General features: G+C 36.0%; 2 protein-coding genes and 1 long non-coding RNA gene across 10 annotated transcripts; 1 reads left to right on the top strand and 2 right to left on the bottom strand.

Moving 5' to 3' along the window:
• Positions 1 to 725: 725 nt before the first annotated feature.
• On the bottom strand, positions 726 to 3657 carry LOC106399494 (homocysteine S-methyltransferase 3). 2 transcript variants are annotated; one of them, XM_013839973.3, is made up of 8 exons: positions 3399 to 3657; positions 2568 to 2624; positions 2208 to 2434; positions 1995 to 2124; positions 1568 to 1771; positions 1400 to 1471; positions 1108 to 1319; positions 726 to 1003 (listed from the first exon to the last, which is right to left on the bottom strand). In XM_013839973.3, exons 1-7 carry the CDS (start codon positions 3579 to 3581, stop codon positions 1149 to 1151), a joined length of 1044 nt encoding a protein of 347 aa, XP_013695427.1. In that variant the 5' UTR covers positions 3582 to 3657; the 3' UTR covers positions 726 to 1003; positions 1108 to 1148. The 2 variants fall into 2 exon arrangements, with proteins under 2 accessions (XP_013695427.1, XP_013695428.1); XM_013839974.2 differs by having other exon boundaries at positions 787 to 974.
• Positions 3658 to 10832: 7175 nt separating this feature from the next.
• Positions 10833 to 13859, bottom strand: LOC106397165 (serine/threonine-protein kinase STY13). 3 transcript variants are annotated; one of them, XM_013837734.3, is made up of 7 exons: positions 13628 to 13859; positions 12628 to 12960; positions 12420 to 12541; positions 12063 to 12262; positions 11810 to 11984; positions 11584 to 11718; positions 10833 to 11207 (listed from the first exon to the last, which is right to left on the bottom strand). In XM_013837734.3, the coding sequence occupies exons 2-7, from the start codon at positions 12923 to 12925 to the stop codon at positions 11001 to 11003; spliced, it is 1137 nt and encodes a 378-aa protein (XP_013693188.1). In that variant the 5' UTR covers positions 12926 to 12960; positions 13628 to 13859; the 3' UTR covers positions 10833 to 11000. The 3 variants fall into 3 exon arrangements, with proteins under 3 accessions (XP_013693188.1, XP_013693187.1, XP_013693189.1); XM_013837733.3 differs by having other exon boundaries at positions 13666 to 13856; XM_013837735.3 differs by having other exon boundaries at positions 12628 to 12973; positions 13666 to 13837.
• A 436-nt stretch (positions 13860 to 14295) lies between these two features.
• LOC106397164 lies at positions 14296 to 16601 on the top strand. Of its 5 annotated transcripts, none has more exons than XR_001279639.3 (8): positions 14296 to 14699; positions 14797 to 14950; positions 15073 to 15153; positions 15263 to 15380; positions 15482 to 15596; positions 15717 to 15831; positions 15962 to 16146; positions 16222 to 16601. It is a non-coding gene; the product is annotated as an uncharacterized LOC106397164 (long non-coding RNA). The 5 variants fall into 5 exon arrangements; XR_001279638.3 differs by having other exon boundaries at positions 15478 to 15596; XR_007324077.1 differs by having other exon boundaries at positions 15455 to 15596.
• Positions 16602 to 17936: the final 1335 nt, after the last annotated feature.

The raw sequence follows: 17936 nt of genomic DNA, 5'->3' as shown, positions 1-17936 counted from the left end.
TCTCCGATGCTTCCCGTCCATCACCGTCAAAGCCTTTGCAAACGGTCTTTTCCTTCACAAAGCTATTATGGATTTACCAAATAAAAAATAATTTGCAAAAGGTGTGTGAATGTTGGAGAACCACAAATTACTTTTTGTTTGCAGATTTTGCCGGTAGGATAGAAGGACAAAATGACAATATTATATAAAAGTCACATGATATATCGATAAGTTAAAGGTAATTAGTTATAGAATGAATTATAATTTTTTTTACGCTATACAATGCAATTTTCCAACAAAAAAATGATGAACGTGTATCAACTCTTTTTCATCAACAATGAGAAAAAACTTGATATTTAAACATATTTCTAGCGGTGAGCTCAAAATCTTTCAATAAACAGTCTAAAATTTTTTTTGTAACACACCAATAAACAGTCTAACTAAAAATTAAGAAGTATCTGAAAGAACATATAAAGTGAGATCTCGTATGAGGAACCTAACAAAAAATGTGAGAGAGATTATATAAATGGTCTGAACTTTTAACTTTAAATTTTAATTATATAATAAAAGTATATTAATATTATACACTATTTTGACCAAAAAAATAAAATATATATTATACACTATAAGAAACATCATGATTTGTAAAGAAAATTATTTCTTCGCAAATCGTTTATTCACGAACAAAAAATCCCAAATATTCTCGTAAGAAAACGTAGGAATTAAACTTTTTGAAAATTTACGAAGAATTTAAGTTCCTCACAAATTTATTCTAAACGCAAATCTCGGGTTCACCCACATTAAGCATTGTTCTGAATCCCTCTTTTATAGATTTATTGAGGAATGAAATATACACAGAAGACAAGTAGAAGTTTATTCCATTACATCCCGTTTTACAGCACATATAGAAATATGCTTCTTTTACATCAACATTAAACCATCACTTATACCCCGCGATGAGACAATACTCTTATTATCATATCCGGCATTATAACCTACGAACATAGTTGACATTCTTTTTTAGCTGCGACAAAAGACAAGGATATATATAAATTATCTAGTAACAAAGAAAGAAACGTATTAGTCCATAAGATCATATGCGCCTATATGTATATTCCATACTCCTACCTGACACCACAGGCGCAGAAACTCCATCTTTGACAAGTCTTCTACCAGAATTTGAGTTTGGATGGTACCGAAGACTCGCAGGAGAGAACTTTAGCAATGGCTTTGATGGTGTTTGGAGTAGTCCGACAACACCCTCCAAACAGAGATGCTCCTTCTTCTCTCCATCTACTTACGTACGACACAAAATCCTCCTCAGATTCTTCCTCTGACTTCTGCCATAAAATAAATCCCCCAAAAGTCAGATTTGTAACTTTGTTTTATAATTACTAGGTTTCTTTATAGAAACTCTCACAATCCATTTCTTGTTCAGACCGTCATAGACTTCTCCACTATTTGGGTAGACAATGATCGGTTTGTGAGTCACCTGGAATAAAAAGATAGTTGCTTCAGCCGCAAGGCATAAAACAGTGGGAAAACCCTAATCCCTTGATTGCGTCTATGTACTATATATGTTAATTACCTGGCGTAAGGAGATAATCAAATCACTAATGTATCTTGGTGCAGTACAATTGATTCCAATGGCCACCACTTTCTTGCAAGAATCTGCCACTTCCGCGCATTCTTTAATAGACTCTCCACTTGGCACAGTGACTCCATCCTTGGAAGTGAACGCGAACCATGCTGGAATGTCTATGCCTTCCTCTTCAAGAAGATCCACGTAAGCCTATGTTTCATTGAAAATAATATATTTATATACAGTATGTAGAAATCTAAACCAAATCGTGTAACAACTATACTTATAGAATATAATCACAACGGCCAAAACAGCCACTACTAACGCTTAACTAATATGTAAGCTATGTGAAGAATGGCCCACCACTAGGAAGACTCGTATAATGGTTCGTAACCCCCAAAAAATAGTCAAAATTTAACAGAACTTTATCTACCTCAGCTTCGAGCTTATTTGGAATGGTCTCAAACGCAATTAGATCGGCTCCCGATTTTGCTAGGATTTGGACTCTTCTTCTATGGAAGTCCTTCAATGACTCCTTGCTCACAGAATCTCCATATACTCCGCTGCAAAGGCATTATGAAGGATGAAAAAGTTTATATTATATTTACAAAGGAACCAATACTTTTACCTTAAAAAAAAATATAACCTGTATTCAGAGCCATCGGCGAGATAAGCTCCATAGCTACCTACGGAAGCTGCTACAAGAACCGGTCGCCGGGAAGCTTTTCCGGCGTGGTCAAAATCCCAAGAACCCTTGTTGCATCTGTTGTAGAAAATCTCACGTGCCTCACACGAGAGTTCTCCGCTCCTCCGCAGCAAACTCTCCGCTTCTCCCACCGATAAACCCTTAGCTACAAATCCTTGGATAGTCGCCTGTATATATAAATTGATTTGTAATAAACATAAGAGTTTGAAAGTTATCACACATACTTAAATCACGTACAGCTAAATGAACATTATCAAGTTTTCTTCCATGTTTCTTGAAAATATAGGACCCGTTAATTACCTGGTATGATGCGGTTATGATGATGTTTGCTCCAGACTCTAGGTAATCCAAGTGCACCTATTACACGAAACTAATATTATATAACTAAATTAATATTATATACGACACTACACAATATTTTTGTGGCGTTTTATCTTGAGCTGTAATACAAATAAGTATAGAGAACTGATCAGAGACTATGGAATCCCAGTCTAGTAAACGGCGTGGGGTGAGGGAGACAATAGTTGGAATGGAATGCGATGAAAAAGGCACGTAGCAGCACGGCCTTACATGGCGGTTTACTGTTTACTTGTTATCTACACTTTCACTAGAATGAATTAGATGATTACTTTTTTTTTAATTAGCTTAATTTTTTTTCTGTGCGGCTCATTTAAAATGTAGAGGTTATGATCTTGTATAAGAAATGTATTCTAATAACGCTTAATGGTGTCAGATTTATATTGTTTTTGGATTCAAATCCAATATAGTGTCTACCATTGTTACTTTTGCCTTAAAAGACTCGTTTGCAGACGAATTGAGAGACATGTTTATAAAGTTAAAATCAAGAATAAACATGACAAATATATTTGGAGAAATAAGTTGATGATTTAATTCTTTTTTATCAAATCAACTCATTTGACTCTTGATAAAAAGCCAAGGTCATTTACTCAATTCATGAGAAATATAGCTAATGTTATCTAGTGTCTATAGACTTTCCCTAGTTAATATTATAAGAGATACGGAATCAGAAATATTCAATTTAAAACCAGAAGTTATAAATATAATTTCAACTACTAAAACATCTTTCAATTACGAGTTAGTAAACTTCCACTAAGATAGTAAATGTATAACCTTTGTGACGAGGTGAGGAGAAGTAATGAGGCACTTGGCACTCCAAAGTGGATCCTTTATGTCAGCTCCGTGCCGTTCTAGCTCTGTCGCAAACCCTCCATCCACCACCGCATAACCGCCGCACTTCTCTAAGAACTCGGTCATCGACGAAGATGACGTTCCCTCTTTCACTAATGATCCCATATAGCTCTATTTAGGTTAAATGAACCAGATCAAGACGAACTAGATATGAAGATGAGATTTGATGTTTGATCCTGAGATGAGATGCATGAGCCTTTTATAGGCGGCCCGAGTTATGGGAACTTTAAAATGACATATACACCCTTTTAAGTAGTGTTGGTATATTGTTGAGGACCGACTTATGAGTTTTGTAATGAGGAAAACGAGCGAAATAACTATGAATAGAGGTTAAGTAGTACAGTATTAACTAAAAGTGGATAGTTGTGTTAACAAAAAAAGAAAGTGGATATTTATGAACAAAACTGTATGATCAGACAGCCAGCAGACTCGTTTGCCTGCCGTGTGGGAAATCACCCACCCAACCCATGGACCACGTTGTACGTCTTTTTCTGAGCCACCCACGTTACTACTTATGCCTATAATTAATTTATGTAATAATTAATTTCTCCCAGTCTGACTCTATGTATTTTGCGTAAATGTAAATTAGATAAACGCATTTCTCTGTAAAAATCATTGGTAATTTTATTATTGCGTTTCTTGTTTCGTAAATATAACTTTTATAAGGAGCTTTCTGTGAGCCAACAAATACATTCTTTTTCATTATGAGAATTGAACCCAGAGTTTGGTGATGAACTGGCCTAAGTCCTCGAAGTATGGATCATTCTAAACCAAATCTAAACAGTTATATTAAAGTAAAGCTAGCGAGTGAAACCGAAGCTTCACAAAACGCTGACACAGAAAATTTTACAAAAGACATGTACGAATGGTTAAGTGGAACGTGAGATGATTCGACGTTTGAACCAAGCAAGTAAAATCTACAAGAATACGAAACAACTACCGATCATAGCTTTCTATATGGATGCTATATATTGAGTTTTTTCTCAAGCACTTGATATATTCTGATTTCTTTTCTAAATCTTGAATACAAACTAGGGGCACGATGTGTACGTTGTTGTGTTGTCTCTAACTCTGCAAGGGAAACCGATGTTTGTGAAGTTGTTTTACTGAGATTTGAAGAAAATGAAGTTTTATGAGGTGTTTTGAACTGCGAGTTTTATTGTGTTGTTGTTGGAAGTTTGGTGTTGGAAAGAGCGATTGAAATGGATTGTTTTTTTGCTGATACTTATTTGGGATAACTTTGCATACCCCCAAGTCCCAACAATGATACGGTAACTTTGCATACTCCCAAGTTCCAACGATGATACGGGTAGTTTAAAGTTTTGATGGACCGTAATAGGTCTGAAAAGTGTAATATCTGATATTTATTGCAGAGTATTATATTGTAATGGTAGGAGTGACATGACCATATTATTATTTTCAATATGCTTGGATTCGTCAAGACTGCCATTATTATTTACAAATAAAGTTACTTGTCTCGGGGGAGAGAGAGTTTGCAGAAAATGCGAGACGCTACCAAAGTTCAAAATGAAAAAAAAGGGAAATTAGCAATAATAAAAGACACGAAAGCTAAGTGAGCGCTGACGGTTTGATAGACTTGAAACTATCACTCACGGGGGCGTTTTTCGTTTTTCTCTGTCTTCAAAGCCTGGTGGATTTGGTGCGTCAACTCATGTTGCTATCTTCGCCGCTACAACCGTATTTCTAGAAGATGATGTTGCTTGTCAACCTTCACCAGACTGTAGCTTGGTTGCTGCTACTACTCTCAGATGTAGTTGAACATGTTTTATTTTAAATTAGCAAGAAGAGAAACTGTTGCAAAACTTATATTACTCCACCTTCGCATGAGTGCTAAAGAAGCTATCATCGCTGATTGTAGAGATGGTGAAGTTACTGGTTGGGGGTGAAATTTTATGGAGTGAAAAGAATTTGGAAAACGTATCCTTTGCCAGCTAGCTCTTCAAGGCATCTTGGTAGCCATTGCAGACACATCTTTCTTGGTGAGTTTAATCATCTCCCTATCAAAGACCACAAACATGGCACTATCGTTGCCGTCATAACCGGTAGATCAACATGGAACCTGGATAAAGAGGGCGATAAATGTGAGCATATATGTAAATTTGGCTTTACTTTTAGATACTTGTAAGGATATACACTTCGAACCTGATAACCCCAGTCACATTGGGAGAAACACATCTGTTGCACCGAAGGTAAGCGTCGGATTTGTCCAACTTCCTGCTGCATCACTATCCATTTTGTTGGAGGACCCCAACTATCCGAGCTATACAAATAAAATCAGCTTCATGTGTCTAAACAGAAACAACATACAGTACTTACCATTTGCTGTTGCTATTTTACAGCCACATAGGACTAACAAAATGTGTTCAAAGCGTGAGTGTTACCTGCTCATTAGAGCTGGAGATGAACGTGTTGAGTTCTCTAACTGACACAAGTTCTTTTTTTTATCCCTTTCATGGTATCAACATGCGTGAAAACCTCTCCTGCTGCACTGCACAAAAACATATCTTTGCCAAATATTAACAGATATTTAAATTTAAGTTCAAGCCAAGACAGTTTGAGATGTTACCTGCTTGTGAACTTTTTGATGGCAGTGTCAAAGTAAAATTTGTTGCTGGTGTGGAGTTCAGATATAGGTTTCCTGCAGAAGCAAAAGTGTTTCCTAGACTAAGTTAAAAAGTAAAATTTATATTGGGAAAATAATGCGGTGACCTTATTTTTTATCTTCTCAAACTCTGGAGTTGCTTTTTTTGATCTTCTCACACGCAAACCTAGTGCCCCACCTAACAAAGCAAATCAATATGAGGATAGAAATAAAAAGGATAGAAATAGAAGGAAAAAAAAAAAGAAATCGGATATAACTAATATGCAAATCAGTATGATTCAAGAATGATACAGATAACCCAAAATTATTAATTAGAAACGGAAAAAAGAAAATACAAAGCAATCAAACCATATTCAGATGTAGCTAAAACAACAAATCATATTCAGATGCAATTTAAAAGCGCATGTAAGAAGAGTGGATAAGTCCAACCTTTTGACTATTGAGTACATAATCATACCTTTATTATTTGCTCGCAGCTAAAGGCAAAAATCATCATGTAGACGACTGAAGAACAGACTTTCTCTTCTTTTTTAGAATCATTTTCTTGCCTTTGGGAATATCCTCTTCTCTCCTTCGTGCTCTTGTAATGTCTCCTTCTCAAACCTCTATGTCACTTTCTTGCCACTGGAAATTAAATTACGGAAGTTGTCGCTGTTGCGTTCAGTAAGCAACTACGATGATGAAACGATCTTCAAGGAGACGAAGCAATAAGGTAGAAGGTTTTCCAAGTGTAACAGGTAAGATGGAGAAGTTCACTGAGTCATATATGATAGAAGCGGTGGCGGCCATGGAAACTTTCTTCAGATCTTCAACGCTGGTGTAGCTAACACGTCATCCATTTGCTCATTTTATCTGACCTACTACCAATAAGTTAAAAAAAATGGTACATCTTGTAGTCTTAACAAAACAATCACAAAATAACAAAAAAAAAAACACCTTTGATCCGTAAATTAGATAACTTTCTTGTGTTCAGAACCATAAGGAGTAGATAGCTGAGAAACATTGGCCCTGTTCGTTTGTCAGTCGCTAGCGGCAGCGATCAGCGGCAGCGACTAGCTGCAGTGATTAAATATCGCTGTTGTTGTTCGTTTTAGTATCGCTGACATAGCGATAGTCGCTGCGATAGTCGCTCGATTGTTCGGTTAGTAATCGCTGCCGCTAGCGACTGATCTGCTGCTAAGTTGTTTGTTATGCTATCTCTATGACTGAACGTTAAATAAAATTACTTTAAACTTATAAATGACATAAAAATATAAATGCAACCTCAAATGAAATATTATAGTTTCATAAAGACAAAGTCTAAAGTAAATATAAAACTTAAATAAAGCATTACAAAAGATTTTCTAGTATGGCAAACGACCTGCTCTACCCATCTCATTTGTAATGTAGTCACGTACACCTTCCATAGCTCTATCACCTGTTGGTTCATAAGGAGTATATCCACCATGAGCATGATCATCATCATCACTACTATCATCAGGTGATTCATCTTCATCATCATCACCATCACCATGAGAGGTATCACCGTCAACATTATCACCGTTTTGTTTCCCTTTTTTTTCTCTTCCAAGAACAGTTGAAAAAAGAAACGACATTCCTCATCGGTCCAGTTCTAATTTAATAAATCAGCCATGAAATCATAAGACCAACCAAACCTATCAAGACAAATTCAGCCATGAAATAAAAAACCAACCAAACCAAGCAGCACAAATTCAGCCAAAGAATAATTAACAAAAAAAAGACTTACGTCATTAGTCAACTTTGACATCCTTGTTTAAGAGTGATTCCTCCTAAAACCTGGAAAGGATACAAGAAGGAGCAACAATAAACATCAAAAACAATGCGTTATGTATTCATTCACAGAAACTCAACACTAGCACAAACATACTCATATATGAATTCAGAACCATAATATCACAAACAGACACAACAAGTATGAGGTAAACTAAACTTGAAACAGACCCATGACCACCAACCAAATTGAAATCACAAATAGCCAAGAATACAACAGATCCATAAGCACCAAAAAGAGCAAAACGAAAGAGCTACCGTAAGAGAGAAAACCGACAAGCTTGGCCGCGGCTCGAAGCTCCTTGGCCGCGAGAGAGAATCGAGTGGAGTACTGAGAAACCCAACAAGCTTGGCCACGAGAGAGAATCAAAGTGGAGGATTGAGAATCGTTACAGCTTGACGGCGACAAGAGAATTATAAAAAATATTACGTTTAGGTTTAGGTTCATTAGTAGTTTCATTTAAAAACCAAGGGTAACATTGTCATTTAATGGGTTCATTATTAAAAAAATAAAACAAACCCTGGAAAAAATAGCGACTGAAATTTTTTGTCGCTGCCGCTAGCGATTAGCCGCAGCGTTTGATCGCTCGTACAGCGATAGGTAAACGAACAAGAGAATAGCCGCTGCCGCTAGCGACTGACAAACGAACAGGGCTATTACCAACGTCACAGTCTGTGACTCACAGAGCGTAAAAGTTGACACCAGCCTCTCCTAAGTTCTCTGTTGAAGAAAAAAAAATTAAAAAGTCAGTATTTTTTGTAACTCTTAAAGTGAGTATTTTGATATGTTTGAGTTCCAAACAATCAGATGAAACACAAATGAAGGAAACCCCGATATTAAGATGTATATTTATATAGTAGAGACGGAGGTGATGGAAAAAGAGAAGCCAATGAGGAACCTGGATAATGGGTTTTCAGATTTGCATGTGGGCTTGCTTCTGAATCAAGAGGTGATGATTCCGATGATCCGCCTCCAGAACTTTTTGGCTCGAGTCAGGTATGCTATTCCGCCAATCGAAGTGGAAATAGCCGTCCCTGTCTAATCGACTAAGAAGTTCGTCTTTTCAGGATGAAGAAGATCACACAAATTAATTAATCGGCATCTTCTTCTGAGAGAGAGAGAGAGAAGCTTGCTCTAAATCTCTGACGGTGATTACTGGATTTGAGATGAAATGTTTCCGTTCTTATGATGAGGTTATGTATAGAAAGGAATAACTGAAGTGTTAGGATTAGAAGCATTAATGATCCACAGAATTAAGAATGGGAGATGAAGAGGTAGCAGAAGATTCACTGCTCCATAGAACAGAAAGATAACGAAGAGAAGAGGCCTTGGTTGTAAATATCTATTCTTAATCTTGTTGGGCCACAGGTTTTGTACGTAAACAAACATAAAAGTTAATAACCCAGCCCACTCCATAAATCAATACCCAAAAAGCAAAACACAACATGTCATAAATCAATATACGCTGAGTTCTAAACGTAAAACATTTTTCCAGTGGGTCCCACACACTTGCCTGCGTGGATAGCTTTAGGAGTCTCGAAACTGCATTATTATATAATATAGATAGATTTAAAAAATAAAACTTAGGTTCACCCCTTACGGTGAATTTTTAAATTCATCTCTTTTTCCAACAACAATTAAAGTGTCACGCAGATAATTAATTAAAAATATTAAATTTGTTTAAAAATAACTAAAAAAAGAATAATGCTAATTGTAACAACGCTGACGCCGCCAGCTAAACCGTAAACCTGAAATCTTAAATTCTCAACCCTAAACCGTAAATCTTAAACCCAAACCCTATACCCTAAACCCAAATCCTAGACCCTAAACTCAAACCGTATACTCTAAACCCAAATTCTAGACCCTAAACCCAAACTGTAAACCTTAAATCGAAACCTTATACCCTAAACCAAATCCTACACCCTAAACCCAAATTGTATACCCTAAATCCAAATCTTAGACTTAAAACCCAAACCGTAAACTCTAAACCCAAACCCTAGACGCTATAAAGTTTGGATTTAGGGTTTACGGTTTAGGTAACGGCGTCATCGTCATTAAAATTATTCTTTTTTTAGTTATTTTTAAATAAATTTAATATTTTTAATTAATTATTTACGTGGCACTTTGATTAGTCGTAGAAAGAGAGGTGAATTTAATCATAGGGGGTTAGCTTAAGTTTTGTTCAAATTTAAAGTACGTAGCTAAATAATTCTTCACTAAATAAAGCAAATAATTAAGCATCGACTTTTTAATCTTATATTCCTCTTTTATTAATCTAATGTATATATGCACATTACAGCAAAGGAAAAGTTATCACCTGTTTTATAAAAAAAAAAGTTAGTTTTTGACATTTCAGCTAGGCCTCGGACTTTTATCCGAGATCCGGATTCGATCCGAGATTCGACCCGGATCCGATCCAAAAATTCGGATATCCGGAGGGGCCGAATCCGGATCCGGATAGTAAAATGTTGGATCCGAATATCTTAATTTTTAAGTCCGGATATCTGAATCCGTAAGTTTTATTAATAAATATTTCAAAAATAGTAATATCTATATATAAAAATTAATTTTATTTAATATATTTTCATTTTTATAATAGTATATATAAATTTTATGTAAATTTTGTAATATTATACATAGAAATAATTAATGACATTATATATTTTTTTATTTTTAAATTATTGTTAATATTTTATATATATATTAATATTATTTTTTATTTATTTTAAGGATCCAAATTCGGATCCGGATATCCGCCGGATATTACAATTTTTAGAAAGATATCCGACACCCGGATATCTGAGAACCCCGGATCCGGATAAAGATAGTAAAATTATGGATCCGCCGGATAAGGATCCGGATCCGGATACCTTAAAATTGTCCGGATACCCAATCCGTCTCGGGCCTAATTTCAGCTGTATACTGAAAGCAAACGTCAATATTCATAAATTATATAATATATATTCTTCTCTTATAGCGAAAACTTTTTATCTGAACAGATTAGAGAGAAAAATAAAACAAAGAAATATAATGCTCCACAATGCAATGTAGAAATGTAAGAATAATAATAATAATAAGATGGCCAAAGAGGGGTAAAAAAAATGAAAATTCAAGGACCACGACCGGAGACAAAGCAGAAACAGCCAGGTCTCTGATCTTCCGGGATCATTCCGCCACCTTTGGAAGTGTCGACTCCTTCAAGCATCTTCACGACTTCCTCCATCTCTGGCCGTTTCACCGGATTCGCATCCCAACATCTCTTCATTATGTTCGATAATGATGTCGGACAACATCTCGGTATGTCTGGTCTCAGATTCTGTATTAAACCGTTAATAAAAAAAAAAACAAATGGTTGAACAGAAAAAAAACAAAACAAATAGTCTCGATTCCCATTGACGTATTGGCATAAACAAAGCTAGCAAAAAACAAACCGATATTTGTTTTTCAACCAATTGGATTTCTCATTTTTAAAATCTAAAACACCCAAACTGATACTATAGTACTACAATTACAACTACTCTAAACTGAATCTAATAATCATAATACATGAATATAATGTTAACTAAACTATTTTGTATTTATTCATGTGATTTTAACGCTATTTTCTAACTAAACCGACTGAAATCCAACTCCAATGCCAAAACCCCAACACAAATCAACATTTACAAATGGGTTTAGTAAGTTTGACTAACCTGACGAACAACAGCAGAAGAAACATCAGCAAAGCTGAGATCAGGATAAGGCATAGCACAACAATAAATCTCCCACAAGCATATCCCGAAGCTGTAAACATCGCATCTTCTGTTGTATGGCTTACCATCAAGAACCTAACCACACATGTTTCATTATTGCACAATAAATCATACTTAGAAACCATAATAATAAGCAATCTTGAGCGTAAAAGTTATATTTTGCTACCTCTGGAGCCATGTATCCAAGAGTACCAGTTTCTCCAGTCATGTCCTTTGGATTCTGAGCTTCAACTCTAGCCACTCCAAAATCAGCAATCTTTAGATTCCTCTGATAATCCAATAGCATGTTCTCTGTTTTCACATCGCGATGAACGATTCTCTCTGAATGCAAATAACTTAGCCTGCAAGTCATCATTGTATATCACAAAAAAAAATTTATTTCTTTCATTCTTGAAGACATAAATAATGGTATAGCTTACCCTCGGGAGAGATCGAGAGCGAGTTGAACCACAACTCTAATAGCGAGTTTCCTTCGCCTGTTACGGAACAAATATTGCTTAAGAGTTCCTCCAGGAAGATACTCCACAACCACACAACAAGCTCTCTGAGGCAACGAGTTCTCCATCTCAGCTGATGAAGGTATCTTCAGATTTGTTGTCCCCATTGATGCTCCAACAAACTGTTTTTTTTTTTAAATCCAAACATTCATACATACACACAAAAGAGAGATCATTAATAAGGAGAATTAATTTAACATTGTCCCCTACCGTCCAGAGTCCTAATCATTCATTTGGAAAAGAAAAACATTAATAACAGGGTAAAGAGATTATCATTACCTTGGTGACATTTGGATGGTTAAGTTTGTGCCAAACCCCAACTTCTTGTCGGAACGAAGCACGAAGAGCTGAAGTCTCAGCCGTTGTCGCGTAACCATCTTCTCCCCAATCAAGCACTTTCACTGAACCAAAACACTAAACAGTTAAACAGAAGCATAGACTATATATTCAAAATGAAACAGTATATTTTGGTCACATGTTGTTAGACCTGCAACGTCTTGACCATCATAGATGCCTTTGTAGACAATACCATAAGCACCACGAGCAATAACATTACTCATCTCCAGTTTGGCCAATTCGATTTCCCACTCTTCCTTAGGCTTTGGATTCTTCTCGATGTTTCTTGACCAAACCCTACTCAGATGTTTCTCCAGCTGAATGTCCAAATTCTTCAGATCGATCCTGTCAGCTCGGAAAATCATGTCTTTCTTGCTGTCGTTCCCAACAGCTCCTCTGTTTCTGAGGTTGTTTCCCGGTGAAGCTTTTATCTCGTTTGGTGTTTCCATTTTCTTTCTTTTATAACAATCTCAGACACAAACAACTGAAAGTAAAAGCTAAGTTCGATCAGATTCTCTGACATATACTTTTCAAAACTAAACAAAGTTTTCATCATCATCAAATTAGGTAGTTTATGTTTTAACAAAGGATACATGAAAGTAAGCAATAGCAAAGTTCAAAAGAAAAGAGGTAAAACAATACTATTGTGCAGAGAAGCTGAATTTAATTTTGTGAGAAAAACTATTACACCAACCTCGAGTTCACAGTTCTTCTGACATGCAAATTTTAATCATCTATTTTTTAATTAAAAAAATCTTTTACTTTTTCATAAATAACAAATTCCACAAGCTGAAATCCTCTGCAACAATAGCGTTGAAATTGAGTTAAAATAAAAAACGAGGAAACTGAATTTAAAATGGAAAAGGCCAATAATTCAACAAAGACAATTAAAAAAGTAAAACCCTGAAAAGCCGACTCGTCCTACACTATATCATTGACCCAATATTTTTTTAATGAAATATAAAATTATATTCATCAAAAACCAATTGATACATCAAATGCAACAAGAATAAATGATCTCATATGTTTGCACCAAAAGTTAAACTCTGCTACCAAACCAATACTTGAGAATGTCTTGATAAATGACCCAACATTTTCTACAATATCATGAAACCCAGAAAAGTCAATAAATTTAAGAAATCAGACGTTACCAATCATCCACTAAGCCATGCAAAGACAAAAAATATACCCAGAAAAAAGATCGACGAGATCGCTAGAAGAAAATATTTCTTCCTCCAGAGAAACACCCCCAGAGAAAAGAAATAGAGGATGGTTTGGGAGAGAGAAGAGATCTGAGAAAAAATAATCTAAGAAAGCGAAATGGGTTTAGGAACCGATGAATGAGAGGCGGATAATGAAAGACGGAAGAAAAGAATGGCTTGTTTGTTTTAAGGAGACGTATTTGCTATTTGGCAACAAAAGGCCAAAAATATTAAACAATAATTAATTTTGCCCAAAAAAAAATTAAACAATAATTAATCTTATTTTTATTCTTTTTTAAATAAGAAATTATTTTATCCGTTAGAAAATTGACAATTTAGCCCAAATAAGGTAGTGGAAAATTGCCAAAAAGATCAGGTAGTATACAATACATTGAATGATAATAATCTATTACAGACTTACCTCTCTCCACGGGTGCTCACGTCAGCAAGGAGGGTTGAGCATTTTCGGACACGTGTCCATTCAGAAACCAACTTAAGATGTTTTCTCCGTGAGTGGTTCTTTTTGTAATAGATTGTTTTAGTCTGAAATATTATGGGCTTTCTGAACATTTGTCTACTCGGCCCATTTGGTATTAGGGTTTAGCCGTTTCGGTCATCACATCTGTTGAAACTTCAGAGAAAAATCAGTGAGGTTTTTGGATATTCCCAGTTTCCTCTGGATAACGTCTTAGATCATCGCCTTTAGGCCAGATTAATCAAAGCGTTTATGTCTTTTTTCTCAACTCCTCCCACTCTCTGACATTCAATCGTCACTACCATCCTCTACTGTAACCTACTTGAGCTCCTCCTATAAATGGGTTCGCCGCCTTCGATGTACAGTCCCACAACCACAAAATCGCAAAGTTCACTCTCTGTCAAGCATCAACCACATCTATGGCGAATTCGTTTACCCCGCTATTCAAAAACCGCCGAGGTCCGTTTTCTCAAGTTTTGGGAGGCTAAGAATGTGAAGAAAGGTGGCCAACTCATGGGCGCCGATTTCCTCCTGGTTGACGAGAAGGTAACAACGCCGAACCACCACCGTGTCTTTAGTTCACGATTATTACTAATATTTCCATTTAGATAGTTTAATTTTTCCATATTCCATTGGTAAACAGTCAACTCCAGTGACTTCATCTCTTACAACTCCAGTGAATGTGTGTGTTAGTCTGTTTGATGGCTTAGCTTTCGCATTTCATAGCAAATTGGACAGCTACGGCTCTGAGCCAAAAGTTTTGGTGTTTACTAGCATAAACCCTCAGCTTGTAGGAGGTGAGAAATCTGAATATTTATAATCTTTCATGCATTAATCTCTACAATATTCTCGGCTGCATTGTATATATTGTGTTCTCATATTAACCTTTTTTTAAATAATCAAACACCCTATTATGAAGGCCGGTTATTCGTCAACGGGACATCTGGAACCCATCTCTACTTTGACACTGAGCAGCTACCGGAATAGAAAACTATGAAAAGTAAGTATCTCTAATTTTAATAACAGATTACATAGTGGGTGGTTCATTAAATATCTTACCATATGATTTTTCCTCACGTTTACTAAGCTACCACATTAAACCTCTTTAGATTGATTGGGGATGGCTCAGACCAGACACCCTCTTCATCAAAGTTACCTCACGCCCAGAAAATAGAACCACTCACCATATCTAAGCTAAACCAATATGTTATCACATCTGAGCCTCAGGTCAAATTTACAACACTCTCATGTTACTCTCGCATTTGTCACTTCTAATTGTAACTGTCTCTGACTTATAAAAGATTATTGAGTTTTTGGTACTCAGACAGATAAAGGATGGTGTTATATTGGATGCTCGAAATGTTCAACAAAACTACAGCGAGAGATTTCTTCTTTCACATGTCTTTTCTGTGATAAAACCAACGCTGTGGCGGCTGCCCTCATGTAACAAAGCTTTTGTCAAAATATCTGCAAATACTTAAGCTCTGCTATCCATGATATTATAGCTCCCTTCCAAATATTTCCTCACTCTACAATTCACTATATGTCTGTTACTCACTACAGGTACCGCGTGGAGCTGTCTGTATCAGATCTGAAGGATGATGCTGTTTTTGTGGCCTTTGATATGGAAATTGTAACGTTTACAAGCATTCGAGCATCTGAAGCTGCGCAGATTTTGGTATAGGTTCCTTCTTTCAAGCATTTAATTTTAACTAATTCTCTTACTTCTGTGTATAGCAATGAAACCCACCTTAATATTTATATTATATCAATGATTAAATTATGTTTTCACTTATCACTGAGTTCAGGGTACAAGTGTGAATTATCATGTATACAACGAGATCCCCCAGTTTCTCTGATACTGTGGGAAAAAAATTACATATTCCAGCTCAAGTTAGGCAAGTTCAATTTCACATCTAAGCACCAGACCTTCACCATACCCCGTATCATCACTGAGAAGCAGCGTCCACCACTCCCAGACTTTTTTATACATGTTGGTACCTAATACTGAGTTTTTTTCTACATCTCTTTGAATTATATATCATGTTAATCACTTTGATATCACCAGGGAGATGGACAGGACCCTAATGATGATGTGCCTGTGGAGAAACCGGTAGTATCTAATGGCTTCTGTTGGTTCTGTTAACACTTTGGTAGTGGTAGCAAGTGGTGTGGGAGCAGAAGGTGGTGAACCTACAAGTGCGAACCATCAGCCATCCTCATCTGTTGTTGCAGGATTAGTTTGCTCTGCATCTACCATTCCCATACTGACCCATACAAGAATCGAAAAAAGAAGTCTTGCATGGCATAGCTACAGTTGTCGAAGCAATATCCCCACTTACTATACTTACTAAGAAAAACACTATTTTATTTTTACATTAATGTCGTTGTGGCTGTTTGAACTATTTCTGCAAGTTTTATTATAACAAGGCTTTGTTTTTATTTTAACACATTTGCACTTTTATGAACTTACGTGCTTTCCAAGTTATATATTTTTCTGAAACAGGTACCAATGAAATGTCACACCTATATATTAAATACTTTTGATAAAGAAAAAAAATACATCGGTGAGTGGTGACCATACATTCTTTTCTGTTTTTGCATCAAGATATTTCATTTAGACAAATATCAAGCATCAGGATTTTAAATCAGGACCAAGGTCAATAGGACATAAATAGATTCATAAGATAGAAAACACAAAAGAAGCAAAGAACAAGTCTTATGCTAAAAGTTATTTGAAGCTTAGATAGAATTACTGCAGACGTGCACTTAATAAATCACTATCAAGCTGAAGCGGAGGAAGCCTCTGCTTCAAGGAGTTGCTTCACCTTAGTGATGTGGTCACTCATGGCTTTGTCCGTTGATTTCCCTTCAACGGCCTTCCAAGCGTCCCACTTGGCTCTTTCCTTCATGCTGAACATCCCAGGACGACTGGTGGTCGCTGACCATACATTCTTTGGACTTTAATAATTTCTCCGAAATCTTTAAAATAGCATAATATATAAACAATGATGAGCATCGGTCAAAACATGAAAACAATATATTTTATTGTTTTTCCTCATATGGTAAAATTTGCCTTTGTCAAAATTTGTCAAACAAAAGAACTTTCTTAACGATAAATCTTTATTTAACAAAATCAAATCTTTGTAAAGGAAAAAATACCCCCTGAAATTTTATGTACAATAAAATTAGTTTACTATGAATTTACTAATAATGGACAGCTTCCCGCGCTACGTTGAACTCACCTCTAGCTATATCAGTTTACGCTGCTTACATCGTTGAACTCGAATAACAAACCACTTTTCTATTATGAGTTCTCACACCAAACAAGACGTTTAGAAGAAACTCCCCGGCGCACATTCCATATCAACGTTCACAGGCCCAACATACAACAATCTATCATTGATTTTCAGCTACCATCTATCACCGACCATCAAAGTAATTTTAATCTCAACAAGTGAGGGCATGTAATTCATGTTAACATACCATGAAATAGAACACCCCGACTTAATCCTGCTTATTCAAAGACAACCCAATATGTGATCAAATTACTAACAGCCGAAGACAATAACATAACTGATGATCTTCAGGTTACTCTTACCATCACAGACTACAACCAAAATACGACTGTAAGACTTGACTCTTACCATCACAGACTACAACCAAAATACGACTGCAAGATTTGACGTTAACCTTATCATCACCGATCTTCAGGGAATTAACAGGCCTCCAACTATAGAAGAAGAAAACGATACAGCACGGTATGCTTTGAAAATTACACAA

The sequence above is a fragment of the Brassica napus genome, chromosome C5 (assembly GCF_020379485.1).
Source record: "Brassica napus cultivar Da-Ae chromosome C5, Da-Ae, whole genome shotgun sequence".
Classification (NCBI taxonomy): Eukaryota; Viridiplantae; Streptophyta; class Magnoliopsida; order Brassicales; family Brassicaceae; genus Brassica; species Brassica napus.
This window is presented reverse-complemented; position numbering and strand designations above follow the sequence as displayed.

Excerpts from the sequence above, each read along its gene's own strand:
- LOC106397165 (XM_013837734.3), bottom strand. The coding sequence starts at position 12,925 with ATGGAAACACCAAACGAGATAAAAGCTTCACCGGGAAACAACCTCAGA. Across the intron at positions 12,542-12,627 it reads TGATGGTCAAGACGTTGCAG|TGAAAGTGCTTGATTGGGGA; the intron begins GTCTAACAACAT and ends GTTTTGGTTCAG. Across the intron at positions 11,985-12,062 it reads GCTCTCGATCTCTCCCGAGG|GCTAAGTTATTTGCATTCAG; the intron begins GTAAGCTATACC and ends GATGACTTGCAG.
- LOC106399494 (XM_013839973.3), bottom strand. The coding sequence starts at position 3,581 with ATGGGATCATTAGTGAAAGAGGGAACGTCATCTTCGTCGATGACCGAG. Across the intron at positions 1,472-1,567 it reads TGATTATCTCCTTACGCCAG|GTGACTCACAAACCGATCAT; the intron begins GTAATTAACATA and ends TTTTTATTCCAG. Across the intron at positions 1,320-1,399 it reads GTCTGAACAAGAAATGGATT|AAGTCAGAGGAAGAATCTGA; the intron begins GTGAGAGTTTCT and ends ATTTTATGGCAG.